At 50.0% G+C, this 14590-nt stretch overlaps 1 protein-coding gene across 1 annotated transcript in view; it reads left to right on the top strand.

The window, feature by feature from the left end:
- Window positions 1-10384, top strand: part of RASGRF1 (Ras protein specific guanine nucleotide releasing factor 1) — a 105782-nt gene extending 95398 nt beyond the window's left edge. The window contains exons 25-27 of the mRNA XM_082616825.1: window positions 5210-5327; window positions 7166-7234; window positions 9913-10384. Of these exons, the coding sequence (XP_082472951.1) occupies window positions 5210-5327; window positions 7166-7234; window positions 9913-10005 (280 nt within the window). The 3' untranslated portion in view covers window positions 10006-10384. The remainder of the gene's footprint in view (window positions 1-5209; window positions 5328-7165; window positions 7235-9912) is intronic.
- Window positions 10385-14590: the final 4206 nt, after the last annotated feature.

The following is a 14590-nucleotide window of genomic DNA, read 5'->3' as shown; positions in this document are numbered from 1 at the left end:
GCTGGCCCAAGGATTTGGGGCCGTGGTGATAGAGCCGGGCCTCAGCCCATGCTGGCCTCCCAGGCCAGTGCTCTATTGTTTGCCCGAGGTTACCTCCCATGAGGGTCCAGGCCAGCTCTCCCAGGGCAGCGGTGACTCGGCCTGTTGGTACATGCTGTGGCCACATACGCACGTGAAATGTGGGTTTGCTCACTCTGGTTAGACGTGCACTTGGGGTTTCTCCACTAGTCTCTGCCACTGTGTTCCCCTCAGGCACTTGAACGTGTGCCCCGTTGGGCTGGCCCTCACCCTCTCTCTCCCTGCCTGGCTTGCTACTTGCTGGACTTTGGAGAGACCCTGGGAGACCCCTAGGGTCCCGGCTCCTTATAGAGCCCAGGAATGCCTTTCTTCCCTTCCGCGAGGGATCGCGTGATCACTGCCAGTACAAGGCCACTGAAGTCCGCGACCACCCAGCACCTCCAGCCTCGCCGGTGGCTCTGACGCACCACACACCCGCCCTGCCAGCCTCGTCTGCCTTTCTCGTTTTCTTCCTGCCGTACCTGGTCTGTCCCTTGTGCCGGCTCCGTGTGCCATTGCCTTGACCATCTCCACTTTATTTGTGTCCTCAGACAGATGTTCCACCCATCTGTGCTGTCCGGCCGTCTCTCCTCCGCCTGGGCTCCGCGGAGCCCCCGTGGACTGTGCTTGCGGGGAGCTGCCCCCCCCGTGCATTCACCAACCTGTCCGTCCGCCCGCAGGGTGCTGCTCCATCAGCCTCCTTCACATGGCTTCCTCGCCCACCGCCGCCGCTGCCTCCACCGCGTCCGTGGTCCCCCATTCTGTCCGAGTCCCCATCTTGACTGTCTTCCCTCTTTCAGGTTACCCGTGGGCCTATGTAAGTGTCTCTCCCAGATGCCTCTGCTCCCAGCCACACAGGGGGCGGAGGTGGCCTTCGGGCATCTGGGCGCTAAGACCTTTATGCAAACCGGGTTCCTGCCTTATGGAGATACAGGCCAAGGCAGGCAGGGGAAGGATAGATTCGGGTAAACGTTTCTGTACTGTTTCTTCGGAGACACTAAGGTTTATACTTAGAGCGGTGTTGTGTCAGGGTTTGGGGGTCGTCTCACCAGGCAGGGGACGGGCCGGAGGGAGTGGAGTGAGCTGGTGGGCACAGCTGGTGACCCACCCAGACAAGGAGCCCATGACGGACCCCACCGCGTAGGTCCTCAGACCCATTCTGAGGTCCTGGGCATCCTTTTTCTCCTGTCATTATATCATTCAGCCTTGTGCCAGCAGCCGGGCTAGCACGTGACCTTTTCCCTTTACCCCCAAATCCTCCCTCCCATCCCCGGCCACTCTCTTAAATATCCCCTGGCCCACCTACAATGCTTCAGTCCCCTGCCCGGGCGCCCCCAGATGGACGTTATCTCCCCTTCTCATCCCCCAAACCACACCCTGGTCCAACCCATGAGACTGTCCCCTCCTCTCAGCCGCCCAGGGACCAGAACCTTCCCGCAGCTCCCGCCAACAGCATTTGGTTGAGGACTAGCTGCATCCGGCAGTAAAATGTGGTCACCAGCTCTTTGGGGGCCAGTTCCGGTTTTGCCCGTCCGTCTCCTCCGACGGGCTCATCTGCATCTTTGTCTTTAGCTTGAATAGGATGCCCACGGCAGGAACGCAGGGGCCGGGCTCTCACTGCCAGCTGCTGCCGTGAAAGCCCTTCCCCTCTGTTCCCGTCAGTGGGGGATGGGAACAGCTCTGGAGGGGCGAGTCTGCTAGCGGACCCGCAGGTCACCCCAAAGCCACCTCCAAACGAGGGGAACATCCATCTATCTACGTGGATATGATGGATCCAGAGTCCTGGAGTTCCAGAGTCTCAGGGGCTCCGACAAGGCCAAATACCCGTTTCCATCTTTATTTTCTGTCTGTGGCCACAGAGCAAAGCCCAGTCTCTTGCTAATGAGACAACAGAGCAGGGAGTATCCAGGAGGCAGAAAGCAAGACTGGACCCCGAGGCCCACCCACACTGCCAACACATTGCCAAAAAAAAAATTTTTTTTTCCATAACCTGAGTACCTGATTTCCCTGCACCCCATGCCAGAACTGAGACCTGTAAGAGAAAGCAGCCCATCCCACGGCTGGGACAGGGTGAAGGAGAGGGCTGATCCGTGCCGTCACCGCCCGTTTCCTGGGGTCGGGTGGAGCGCCCCTGGGGCAGCTGCATCTCGCTTTCAGTCGCCGGTACCAGTTAATTTCTTTCATCCCCCTTGACATCAGCAGGAATTTCTTGGTAGAAACATCAAGTGTGGGGGCCCCAAACAACCACAGACAAGATCCAGATGCCAGGTGTCACCACGTCTAGGCCTGCCCGGAACACCAGGGGCAGCTTTTAGCATGGGGGACGGGGCACTTTTCTTTCTGCTCCCTGAAACATCAGACACAGGCATGGCGGGGCTCTGCCGAAAGAGGAAGCGCCCACACACACACACACAATTTCAGCCTTGTTGGCCCCGCCCTGATCCAGGGCAAGGCTGGATGCCTCCTGACAGGGGCCAGATGCCCACACGGAAGTTCAGAGCTAGCCATAGGTTGGGTGTTTTGCCTACATGAAGCCCCTACCGTGCTCCCCTGCTCGCTCAGATGCTCAGCATGGTCTGTCTCCACGCGGTGGTGCCCTTTGGGGGCCCTCCACCAGCCCTGCGTACCCCACACCTGTCCCCACAGCCCCCTACACTGGCCACTCCGACAGCCCCATATATTTACCTACGTGGCTCTGGATTTTGGTTGGTTGGGTGTGCGTGTGTGTGCGTGTGTGTGTACATGACTGAGTTAAGGGTGGTGTTCCCTGGACCCCTCACCGTGAAGGTAGTAAACAGGAACAGAGTTTGGTGCTGGGGCTGGCAGTGCCACTTGCAGTGACTAAATTGCCCGTCCATCACCTTTCCACAACTGGATCAGAAACCCCAGTAAACACCTCAGGGAGATCCACACCTCAGTGACCAGAGGACTCCCAGACTTTTTTCACTGGTCTGGGTGGTCAGAGCCCCTGTGAGGCATCCAGAAACACCCTGCATCCTTCAGTCATTCACAGGCAGCGAGCAGCACCCGGCCTCCCCTTCTGCCTCTATCTGAGATAAGAGGTCCTTCGAGCTCTGCAGGCTACCTGGTTCCCATCAAGGGCAGGGGGAGTGCGGCGCCCCCCAGAACCTGCCGGCCAGCACACTGCCTCAGCCGTCCAGCTCCAGAGCGGCTGCTCAGACCTTTGAACTCTTTCTCCGTCAGATCCACCAGCCTGTGCTCCAGACTTGGAGTTTGACGGAAAGGAAATGAAAAGCCAGGCATGTAGCAATCATGGAGTATAATGGCCAGAAGGACCCAGAGAGGTCTGCCGGTGACCAGTATGATTCTTGCTTTTTTTTCTTTTTCACAACTCACAGTAAAAAAAAAAAAAAAATTACATTTGACAGTGTGACCCTATATACAAATGCATATATGCATAACAGGAACAAAAATTTCACAAAGCAATTTTAGTCCATGCAATGAACCCAGATATCCTCTATTCTCTCTTTTTTTAAATTAAAAAAAAAATCTGGTCAACACTCACCAAATTGGTTTTAACACCCATGAAAGGGTCAAGACCGACAGTTCAAAAAACATTTCTCCTGCTCACTGTTTCCCAAACTCCAAGCATCCACCTCCTTCAGGACTTTGCTGTACCCATGTGTCAGCTATATTTGCATTTACTTAATGGTCTCCTTTAAATTAACTCACTATTTCCCAGAAATACATTTAAATAAGAAGGAAAACTCTATATCATGACAGCAAATGGGAAACCAGTGTACTTGCCATAAATACACAGGTTACCATAAAAAATAAATACAGTGAAATCAAAATAATATTATTAAATTCTGGCCAGATCCTAGTGTTTCCTGAGTGAGACCTGTTACTATTTGTTCAAAAAGAAAAAAAAGAGGAAAACGGCACGTGTTAGAAAGTGACAAAGCTATGCTGTCACCAAATGAGCTCTCTCCTTGAGCAGTGGCGGGGGGAGGAGTGAAAATTTAATGTTTCTTATCATATGAATCAATATGTATAAACAGTGTCTGGGCATCACCTAAAATCAACTCTCAAATAACCTAAAATTGTCTTAGCTAACATCAGTTCTCTGGTACGAGGGGAACCTGAGGACCAGAGAGGGAAAGAACTGGCCTAGGGTCACACAGCAAGCAGGCAAGGGACAGGCCAGGTTTCTGTTCTTGCTCTACCATCCTCCCTGCCTCCCCTTCCTCTGGAGTGGCAGGACTGCCACAAGGAGACAAAGGTGAGATGGGCTAGAAAGGCGAGTCCCTGTACCTGTGTGCTGAGCTGAGAGGAGGCTGTGGAGCACTGTGTGATGAGTCCCCTGGGCGAACTATCTGGAGCTCTGCCAGAGTAGAGTGACCACTGGACCCATCACAGAGTCATCCCCTTAACCTAGCACCCCACCCAGAGGCACCAGGACAAGTTGTGCAGGAACAGTAACAGGAACCCCTGCTTCAGAGCCACAGATCCGAGAGGTCCGGCCCATACTGCTGAGTACCATCCCCACGAAAGCCATCCCCCAGGAGCCACCGATCATGGGAGCCGTCTCACCCAACGCCCCCGCCCAGAAGCCAAATCCAGGATGGTGATCTCAGAGGGCAAGGGTTTCCTGCGCTGGCAACCCAGTACTTGGGTGGGCAGAGATCCCAATGGGGAAGAAGTAAAGGCAGAGAAGTCTTGGGGAAAGAAAGGGACAAGGGGCTCGGTGGGGTGGCTGGTGGTGACTGGCAGGAATGGGCACGGTGCTGTGAAGCCCCCCAGGATGTGATTCTAGGGCGGGATTGGGATGGAGAGTTTCAGTGGAGAGACAGAAAGGAAAGGCGAGCTGGGAGGGGGCTGGCGGCCAAGCCCCGGGGCTCCATCTGGGAGGGAGAGCAGAGAGGTAGAGGAGGGCCTTCTGGCTTGGGGTGGGAGGGGTGATTGATGGAGACGCCCCAGGCCCCAGCGGGCACCATGTCACCCCCACCACCCCGGAGGACTGACCCTCACACCCAGCTGGCAATCCGAGTCCCAAGAGCTGCTATTACTCTTGGCGAATAGAAATCCCTTTCCCTCCAGCAAAGCGAGAGATGCATGCGGGGTGTTCTGTTCGCGGCAGAGGCTCGAGTTTTTAAGTGAAAAACTTCTGTTAATGCCATTTGCTTCAAAGTTGTGACCCACCCTGTGTCCCTTACCTGGGGATGTACCTCACTGACCTGGCCTTCATCGAAGAGGGGACGCCCAACTACACGGAGGACGGCCTGGTCAACTTCTCCAAGATGAGAATGGTGCGTTCCCCACAGCAGAGCGGGCCAGGGGTGGGGGGAACATCAAAACCCAGACCCAAGCCCCGGGCTCACCCGAGCTGTGCCCGACAGTCCTGGCCGACTGGATGCGGCACATGCACTGGGGAGCCTGAACCCGGCTTCTCCACTTCCTCAAACGAGCAGCTACCCTCTGGCAGGCCCTGAGCCAGCTCTACCTGCGTCTCCTCCTTTAATGCCCGCAGTCTGAGGGGTGGGTGATCTTATTATTCTCCACCTTACAGGTGAGCAGGCTGAGGCTTGGAGTAATCAATGACCAGCCCAAGGTCACCCCTAAGGAAAAGGCAGAGCCGGGTCTGGGGCCCAAGTCTGTCTGACTCCAAAGCCTGCCCCTTTATTCGCACCCCATCCGTTATTGTTCAGAGAAGCACTTGCATTATGTGGCCGCAGCAAAATCACTTCTGCAGCACCTCCGAAGCAAGTAGGTTTCCAATTTCCCCAGAGGTGTCTAGGCCCTGGGAGGGGAGATGAGGACCCTTCCAGCAGGGAGCCTGCTTTCCAGCCAACCTTCTCATCTTCTCACTCCAACTAGAGAGCCTCTGTTTGTATCGGTTCTGTGTCATGGGGTTCTTCCTGAGATTTTGTTTAATAGGTAAGGTTTCTCTGTCAAAGGCAAGATGGCAGCACTGACCTGGGAACAGGATGGGGGAGCCCCTTTGTGTGGTCTTGCACATGGTGGGCACGTAGAAAGTGGCAGAGGCCTTTAGCTGTTGCTGGAATTGAGGGGGGCTGTTTTAGGACGTTGGATAAGCCAGTACCACTGATCAAATGATATGTTTTTCTCTTAATTACATAGTATAATTAACCTATAGATTTTTTTTTAGCAACAAAAATCACTCATTTATTTTCATTACTCAGAGAAAATGATTGGTAATTTTCTTTTACTGTATTATCTCTGAGTCTTTAAAACAATTCTTTCTTCATCATCTATCATGTGATCCTACTAAATATACCTTTTACCTTTCAGAATAGGCATCTTTTTATTGAAGTATAGTTCATTTACAATATTGTGATAGTTTCAGGTATATGACATAGTAATTCAGTATTTTTATAGATTATGTGACTGGATAAAGAAGATGTGGTATATACAAACACACACACACACACACACACACACAGAGAAAGAGGAATGTTATTCAGCCATAAAAAAGAAGGACATTCTAGGAGGTACAAACTATTGCATTGGCCAAAAAGTTCGTTCGGTTACTGAATACATTCAATAAAGTTCTTGGTAAAAATGAAAAATGTGTCTTTACTTGAAACCAAACGAACTTTTTCGCCAACCCAATATTATGTATAAAATAAGCTACAAGGTTATGTTGTACCACACGGGGAATATAGCCAATATTTTGTAATAGCTATAAGTGGAGTATAACCTTCAAAAACTGTGAATCACTATATTGTGCACCTGTAACTTATATAATATTGTACATCAGCTATAGTTCAATAAATAAATAAATTGCATGAAATTCTGCCATTTGCAACAATGTGAATGGACCTAGAGGGTATTATACTTAGTGAAATAAGTCAGAGAAGGACAAATACTCTATGTTATAACTTATAACCTCTAGATTTATAGATTCTCACCAAGTGTCAGCCTTTGAGGCAGGTTGCTGGTTTAAAGAAACTCTTGCTGCCTCGGTGGGGTCTCCCAGGAGGTGAATTAAGAGACTGACTGCAGACGTGGCTGTTGATGCCCCTTCTGTTCTGTGGCATGTGTGTGTGTGGAGGGGGGGGTGGGGGGTCGGGGGAGGGGGTACTAAGAGAAAACTGTCTTCCAAACCTCTCCTTCCTTCCCGCAGATATCCCATATCATCCGAGAGATTCGCCAGTTTCAACAAACTGCCTACAAAATAGAGCACCAAGCAAAGGTAAGCTGGCAGCATTTTCAGTCACTTCCGCTTTTTCACAGTGCTCTGGCTGCACTGCCTTCCTTCCTGCCTTTTCCGCTCCACACCCAACCACTTTCTGCCCCTGAGTTCCCTGGGCCCTCTCTTTTAGGAAACCCTCCTTGTCCCCTGTGCCCTGACCCGCCCTGAGTTCCCCCTCCTTTGGACTGCGCTTGTGCTAATCTTTCAGCTCCTGTCTGGTTTTTACCTGCCATGGGATGGTTTATAATCATGTCTGACCTCCCCCTGAGGCAGGAGAGGCAGTGTTTATCACATCTTTTCGAAATGTTCACCAGTTTCAAAATTCACAGCTAGAAAGGGCACACAGCAAAAAGTCCTCCAGCCTCCAAGTTCCCCTTCCAAAGCCAACCGTATCACCCATTTTTTTGTGTGTGTATGCAAACACACCCCAACTTTTTTTTACTATAATGTATACTGTAGCATACTATACATTGCTTCAGCATCATTCTTTTTTGCCTTAATATATCTTGGAGATATTTCCTGTTGAGGCAGAGGCATTCTCCTTCTTCCTTATGGCTGCAGAGAAATTCATGTATTTATTCGATCCTCTGTACTGATGGACATTTAGGTTGTCTCAGTCTTTTGCTGCTATAGGCAAGGTGGGGGAAAAAACACCTTGTACATTCGGGAATCAGAGAGTGCTGTGAGAGTGTGAATCCAGGGACCTGTATCGGGGTTGGGGGACAGGGCCCATCTGAGAAGCACAGAGACCACAGACGACTGCTATGAGTAGCCTCAGACAAGCCTGAACCAGATGGGACTGTGGGCTTCTAGAAGGATCTAGAGCTGTGTCCTAAGGAGAGTGGGAAGCCCTGAAAGGAGCTTACAGGACTGGATTAATATGCATTTTTTAAAAGATGGTGGGGCTGTATGGAGAGAGGTTGGCATGTTAGTCTCATTTCACTACTCAAACCCTATGCTGTTAGCCCCATTTTACAGTTAAAATAACTGGGACTTGCTAATCCAGACTCTGGCTCCGAATCCTATGACTTTTTTACGCTGCCCAGAGATGTATTTGCTTTCCATCCAGCTTCTTAACCTCCTAGTTTGAAGTTCACAAAAAATATCCAGCTCCAGACACACTCCTGAGCATACCAGAAAATCAAGCTCTTAGTATTTTTCTCTTCTACTTTCCTTTGTGATAGACTTGCCCTGTTTCCTGCCATGTTCTGTGAACTCACTATCTGTCTTATAGCTGATAGCCACAGAGAGAAGAAAAATCAGTGGGTTAACCAATTGTGCCACTTTTTCCTTGTTCATTCATTCGCTCAAGTATTTACTGAGCATGTACTGTGTGCCAGGCACTGTATTAGGCCTTGGCCCCTTCTTAAACTAGCCCTCGAGCTCCATATGCAATACAAATAAATGTTACTTCCCTTCAGACTCTTTTCCTTAACAGCTTTGCAGTGGTGGTATTTGATGCCAGTCTCCTGCTAAAGCAAAATTTTTAGGGAAACAAATGCTCATGACGGAGGAAACTAACTAACCAGTCTGCTGATTCCCAGAGTGTTTGGGAGGGTTGAGACTTTGTGCTCTAGAAAGGGCTGTTCACAGGAAGCTACTAGCTATTTATAAAAGTCTGGTCTATTTCACATGGCTGTAAAATCGCCATATCTTTATCAGTGGATATGAGTTCATCTAGACGGTGGTATCTGAGGTTGTCTTCCTAGAGGTGCTGGGTGAGAGCCATTAATCAGACACAATAATCATTTCATCTGTGACTGATGATCAGCATCCTAGGAAGCCGGTTCTGTCCCTCACAGTAGCAGAGGGTCCATTAGCAAAGATGCTTGCAACAAAGACTTGGTTTTTCTCAAGCAGCTATCAGAAGATTCCCAATTACGTGCTAAGAAATATAATATGTTTTCTTTTTTCTGCTCTGAGTTTCTGTGGAAAAACATGAACCTTCGGCTCCAAACAACTGACAAGTCAATGAGCCTTGGAAAGATTCTTTTCGAAGGGTGGTTGGGGTTTGCCTATGAGATCTGGGCTCTGATCTGTCATCGTACACAGGAATCCAGCAAAACACTTGAGAGCAGTGTGAAGTGGGGAGGGAGGAGGAAGGAGAGTAACTGAGTCCATGTGGTGACTCTTCCTGATTTTCCACTCTGAGATTTTGCCCTGTAGTGAGCCTCGTGAGACGAAAAATAAGGGAGCCTCTTTCCTTACACGGCCTCAGTTTCCACTGTCTTGTCTTGGGTGAATCTCTCTCGGTGTTACATAAACCTGGTGTTTAAGTATGTTTTTCCAACATACAGAAACATTGAAAGAATTGTGAACACCCGTACATCCACTACCTAGATGCTACAATTGACATTTTAGATATTTAGATAGAGATGATTTTTTAATATGAGCCCAAAATATTTCACCTAATGTTCAACCAAAGAAACGGTGGTCAAGAGTAATTTTGACTATATGTGATTTTATACTACTGTGAAGACAAAAAAGGCAGAAAATAATACTAAGAAAAATAATACAAAGACACAACTCTGCTTAATGCATCTTTGCCTCATGTGCAAACCTGACACCCCTCCCTGCCTCCACCCTAGTGCCTGATTCCCAGGAGACACCCGACGTCCACGTAGTATTATGGAGGTCCCATCGCCCTGCCGTTCCTTTTTCTCTTTTCCTTTTCTCAGGTAACCCAATATTTACTGGACCAATCTTTTGTAATGGACGAAGAAAGTCTCTACAAGTGCTCTCTCCGAATAGAACCAAAACTCCCCACCTGAAGCCGTACCCAGCCCGCCGCCATGGACACATGCTATATGATATTGTACATAGTCGTTTGGTTTCTCTGGGTTTTCTTCTTTAGTATGTGCTTCTCCAAGGATACAAATACGTTCTTGTTCTTAGATTCCTGTAGAACCAAAATATGAATCTCTGCACTGGTTAGGACTTGGTCCACGCACCCCATCCCTCGTTTCCTGCAGTGCCTGTTTCTTTGAAACAACTGTACTCTTAGTCTGTTCTTCCCAGCCCCTCACTCTCCCCCAAAGGGAAAATAGAATCCGTGCATACATGAATCTTTGGCACCAGTCCTGCTTCTGTCTGTCCCCAGCCCAGGCCCCTGGGTTGAGTTGGCCACCCAGCATCCTCCGGCATGTTCCACATAGCTGTTATAACAGGGTGGGGGGTAGGGGGGAGGCGGGAGGGGGAACCGTACCCTGAAGTCCAGTCATCGACAAATCTTCCCGCTGATGGTGATGCCAATTTCCAAAGCAGCTTTTTCAGCCAAAATCGCAGGTCTCAAAACTCCGTGTCTCTCAGTGACCTGGAGGGAAAGGAGTCCTGTCAGCTGAGAACCACGCCCTGCGACACTGAGGCCACCACCTCGTTCAGGCACCACATCGCTCCTGGCTCTGAGAATAAAACCAGGTAGCGTGACTAGCAGCCTCGATAACCCTGGACAAGGCCCTGGAACATCCTGAGGAAAACAGAATCACAACACAAAGTCACGTCAACTTCTGCCGACGGCTGCCCAGCATTCACTGCAAGTCGGGAACACACAAAGATGTCACTTTTCCTCTTTGAGCTGCCTAACGGTCACTACAAGCTTACGTTGAGATGCTCCAAGTCTGTATGCCTTGTGAAAAATAGTACCACACTGTAGAATTAGGAAATCAATAACCAAGTGTTTTTATTGCATATACTGTAGTCCTGTCTAAATGCCTTCTAGCAGGAATATAGTACCGTAGTGCTTATTCTGTGAATATTACCATCTATTTTTTACATTGTACAGTATAGAAAACACAGGTTAACTCTGAAGTGGCAGGCATGTTCCACTCTGACAAACAGACAACTTTTGCTGTAAGCAATACCTAGTGGTATGAGAATTCTATTTCAAGTCCTACAATATTTCAACTTACAGCTTGTTTGGAAAAAAAAAAGAAATTTCCATTTTTGTAAAAATATATGTTTCCTGATTACCTCTTGCTAATAAATCTATTCTATCTCAGGGTGAACGGTGGAATTTTGATGGATTTCATTTATTCATGCAAGGGATATTTGATGAGCACTTGGTCCTTATCAGGCCCTGGGCTCAGACCAGAGATCTGGAGTGATAAGGGCAGAATCCCTGCTTTGGGGGGTACTCATAGTCTGATGAGGGAGACTGTTGATGTTCTGTGTTGCAGCAGGAACAAATAGCTCCAACACTTAATGTGATGGCTGAAAACAATCTTTCACAGTTCTGTGGGTTGACTGGGCCCAGCTGGTGGTTCTTGCTTGGAGTCCCTTGTGAGGTGCCAGTCACAGAGCAGCTGAGGCTGGAGTCATCTGAAGGCTCGACTGGACGAGGTGTCCAAGATGGTGCTCTCCCATAGCTGGGGGCTGAGCTGGGGCTGTCAACCAGAGCGTCCACACGTGGACTCTCCACGTGGCTTGGGCTTCTCACAGTGTGGCAGCTGGGTCTGAAGAGCAGCCTTCCAAGAGACTCAGGCAGAAGCTGCCAGGCTTCTTCTGACCTAGGCTCAGAATTCCCAGAACATCACACCCACAGTGTTCTATTGGTCAAGCACTTCACCAAGGCCAGCCTGGTCACAAGGGGAAAAGAATCAAGCACCTCCTCTTGATGGGAAGAGCCACAAAGAATGTGCAGCCATCTTTAAGCTACTAGAGAGACAGACCGTTTGAGCCACACTGTCACAGGGTGGTGCAGGAAGTGCCTTGGGGACACCACGGAGGAAAGGAGAGTGGTGGGGGGATTGGAAAAAGTTCCACAGAGGTGTGAGGAGGGTGTGGGATAAGTAGGGATGATTTTCCAGAAGAAGGTGGCGGGGAGGGCATTGCTGGGCAGGGGGACCAGCAAAATCCCAGAAGCACGAAAGAATACACTTGTTTGGGGAAGAGCTAGTATGGGCGTGCCCCCAGGGAAGGCACCCTGGTCCTCCCCAGACCCCTCCTCACAACCACCCATGAAGGGTTGGCCCAGAACACGACCCTCAGTGACAGGCATGAGGCCCGCTGGGAGGCAAGACCCATTTCCCTGGGACCTGCAGCCAACAGGCTCCATGACTGCTTGTTTTCTTCGGACACAGAAAAGCAGTTAAGGTTGCTGGGAGGATTCAGTGTGCTGCTACAAGCTGCTACCCTGAGGTGATGAGCACGGGACAAGCACTTGCTAACCATGAACTATCTGTAGAGCCCTGACTGTTTCAGGTCATCTTAGGCACTGCGGACTTAGCCATGAACAATGCAGTCAAGGTACCTGCCCTGGGACTTCCCTGGTGGTTAAGATGCTGTGCTCCCAATGCAGGGGGCCCGGGTTCGATCCCTGGTCAGGGAACTAGATCCCACATGCCGCAACTAAAAGATCCCACATACCAGCAACTAAAGATCTGGCGTGCCACAACTAAGACCCGGCACAGCCAAATAAATAAATAAATATTTTTTTAAAAAAGGGCACCACCACCACCAAAAAAAAAATTTCCCTGCCCTTGCGAGGTTTACATTCTGCTGGGTGATAACAATGGACAATTTCTAAAAATACCCAGGGCAGTGTGACAAGTACCACAAGCACAGTCCAGCAGGGCAGTGTTGAGGCCACCTGAGGCTGGGACAACTGACCTGAAATCTGGATAATGAAAAACCATGATGCTATCGTTAAAGAGGCTGTGAGGTGAACACTCACCTGAGTGCAGGTGCTCGTGTTCTGGTTGTTGTGAGGCGCTGGGCGATTCTCTGAGGCTTTCTCAGGGCCAGGATTAGGGTGAGACAAGAGAAATGCCCACCTTGGGTGTGAAATATAAGGGACTGCTAAAAAAACGTAGTCATAAAGGTATCAGTCTAATGCAATATTTTTTAAAAGTCAAAATCAGGGACTTCCCTGGTGGTCCAGTGGTTAAGATTTCGCCTTCCAGTGCAGGGGGTGAAGGTTCCACCCCTGGTTGGGGAGCTAAGATCCCACATGCCTCACAGCCAGAAAAGCAAAACGTAAAACAGAAGCAATATTGTAACAAACTCAATAAAGACTTTAAAAGTGGTCCACATCAAAAAAATCTTTAAAAAAAAAGTCAAAATTAATGTAAAAAAATCTGTGAAGAACAAAATATCAATTTTTTCATAAAGGCAGGATGGGTATTACTGATTTTCCCTCTCGCCTCAGGTTCCATCCAGTGTGGCTTGACAAGGCTACCTGTCCCTTTTACAAGTGAACTGTAGGATGGCTCTAGTTCCAGAAAGGAAATAGTATTGGTCCAGGCCGTAAGCTCATCCGTGGGGAGGGATGGTGAGTTTGTTTACCCTCTCTGCTTGTTTGTGTTCGGACAGTTGGTTTTGGAGGGTGTCTCTTGATCCCAACTGCACGAAGGAGCTTTTTTTTTTTTTTTTTTCGCGTTACGCGGGCCGCTCACCTCTGTGGCCTCTCCCGTTGCGGAGCACAGGCTCCGGATGCGCAGGCTCAGCGGCCATGGCTCACGGGCCCAGCCGCTCTGCGGCATGTGGGATCCTCCCGGACTAGGGCACGAACCCGTGTCCCCTGCATCGGCAGGCGGACTCTCAACCACTGTGCCACCAGGGAAGCCCACGAAGGAGCTTTTTAAAAGGTCAGTACACAAGAGAGAAATTGCACCTGGTCCTCTAGCATCCTTTGGGGTAAGTGGGTTTCACGATGGCAGATGTGTTGCCCGTTGGCATCCGGCTGCCCCCTCTCCAGCTTTTTGCTCTCACCCTGTGTCTAATGATCATGGTTTCCTTCCCAGCAGTGGCCCTGCCAAGACCTCTCTGGCTGCCGGGGAAGGAGTGTCTGGAGAGGTGGGTGGTGGTTGTCTCGGGTGTACAGCAGTACTCCCAGACCTACCCTCGCCCCCCCGCAAGAATGTACCTGACACCTGGGTGTGCATACCTCGGTAACCAGCATCCCGCCCCGCTCCTGACCTCCTAGAGCTCATGACCCAGCTGAAGAGAAGAAACACAAAGCAAACAGCACTCAGGTTTCTAACTCCAGCTCACGCCTCTCTCCAGTCTCCTCAAAAAAAAACTACCTAGAAGGTGCCTCCACCTGGGTGCCTTACTGCCACCTTACTCGACTGGACCAAACTGGCCTCATCAACTTCCCCACCACACCTGGGCCTCCTCAGCACCCCTACCCACCAGTCATGCAAGCTAGAAATCCAGAGGTCACCCCTGACTCCCACTTCAAAGGGTCACCTGATCCAGGCAATGTTAACCTCCTAGTTATCTTTCCAGCCAGGTCACAGTTCTTCATTGCCTCTGCCACTACCTTGGGTGAGCAGTTCTCAGCTTTTTGACCTCAGGGACCCCTCTATACTTGTAAAAACTATTGAGGATTCCCCCCCCCCAGAAAAAACCATATAA

Source organism: Mesoplodon mirus (assembly GCF_964341445.2).
Source record: "Mesoplodon mirus genome assembly, chromosome: 4".
In the NCBI taxonomy this organism is placed as follows: domain Eukaryota; kingdom Metazoa; phylum Chordata; class Mammalia; order Artiodactyla; family Ziphiidae; genus Mesoplodon; species Mesoplodon mirus.
This window is presented reverse-complemented; position numbering and strand designations above follow the sequence as displayed.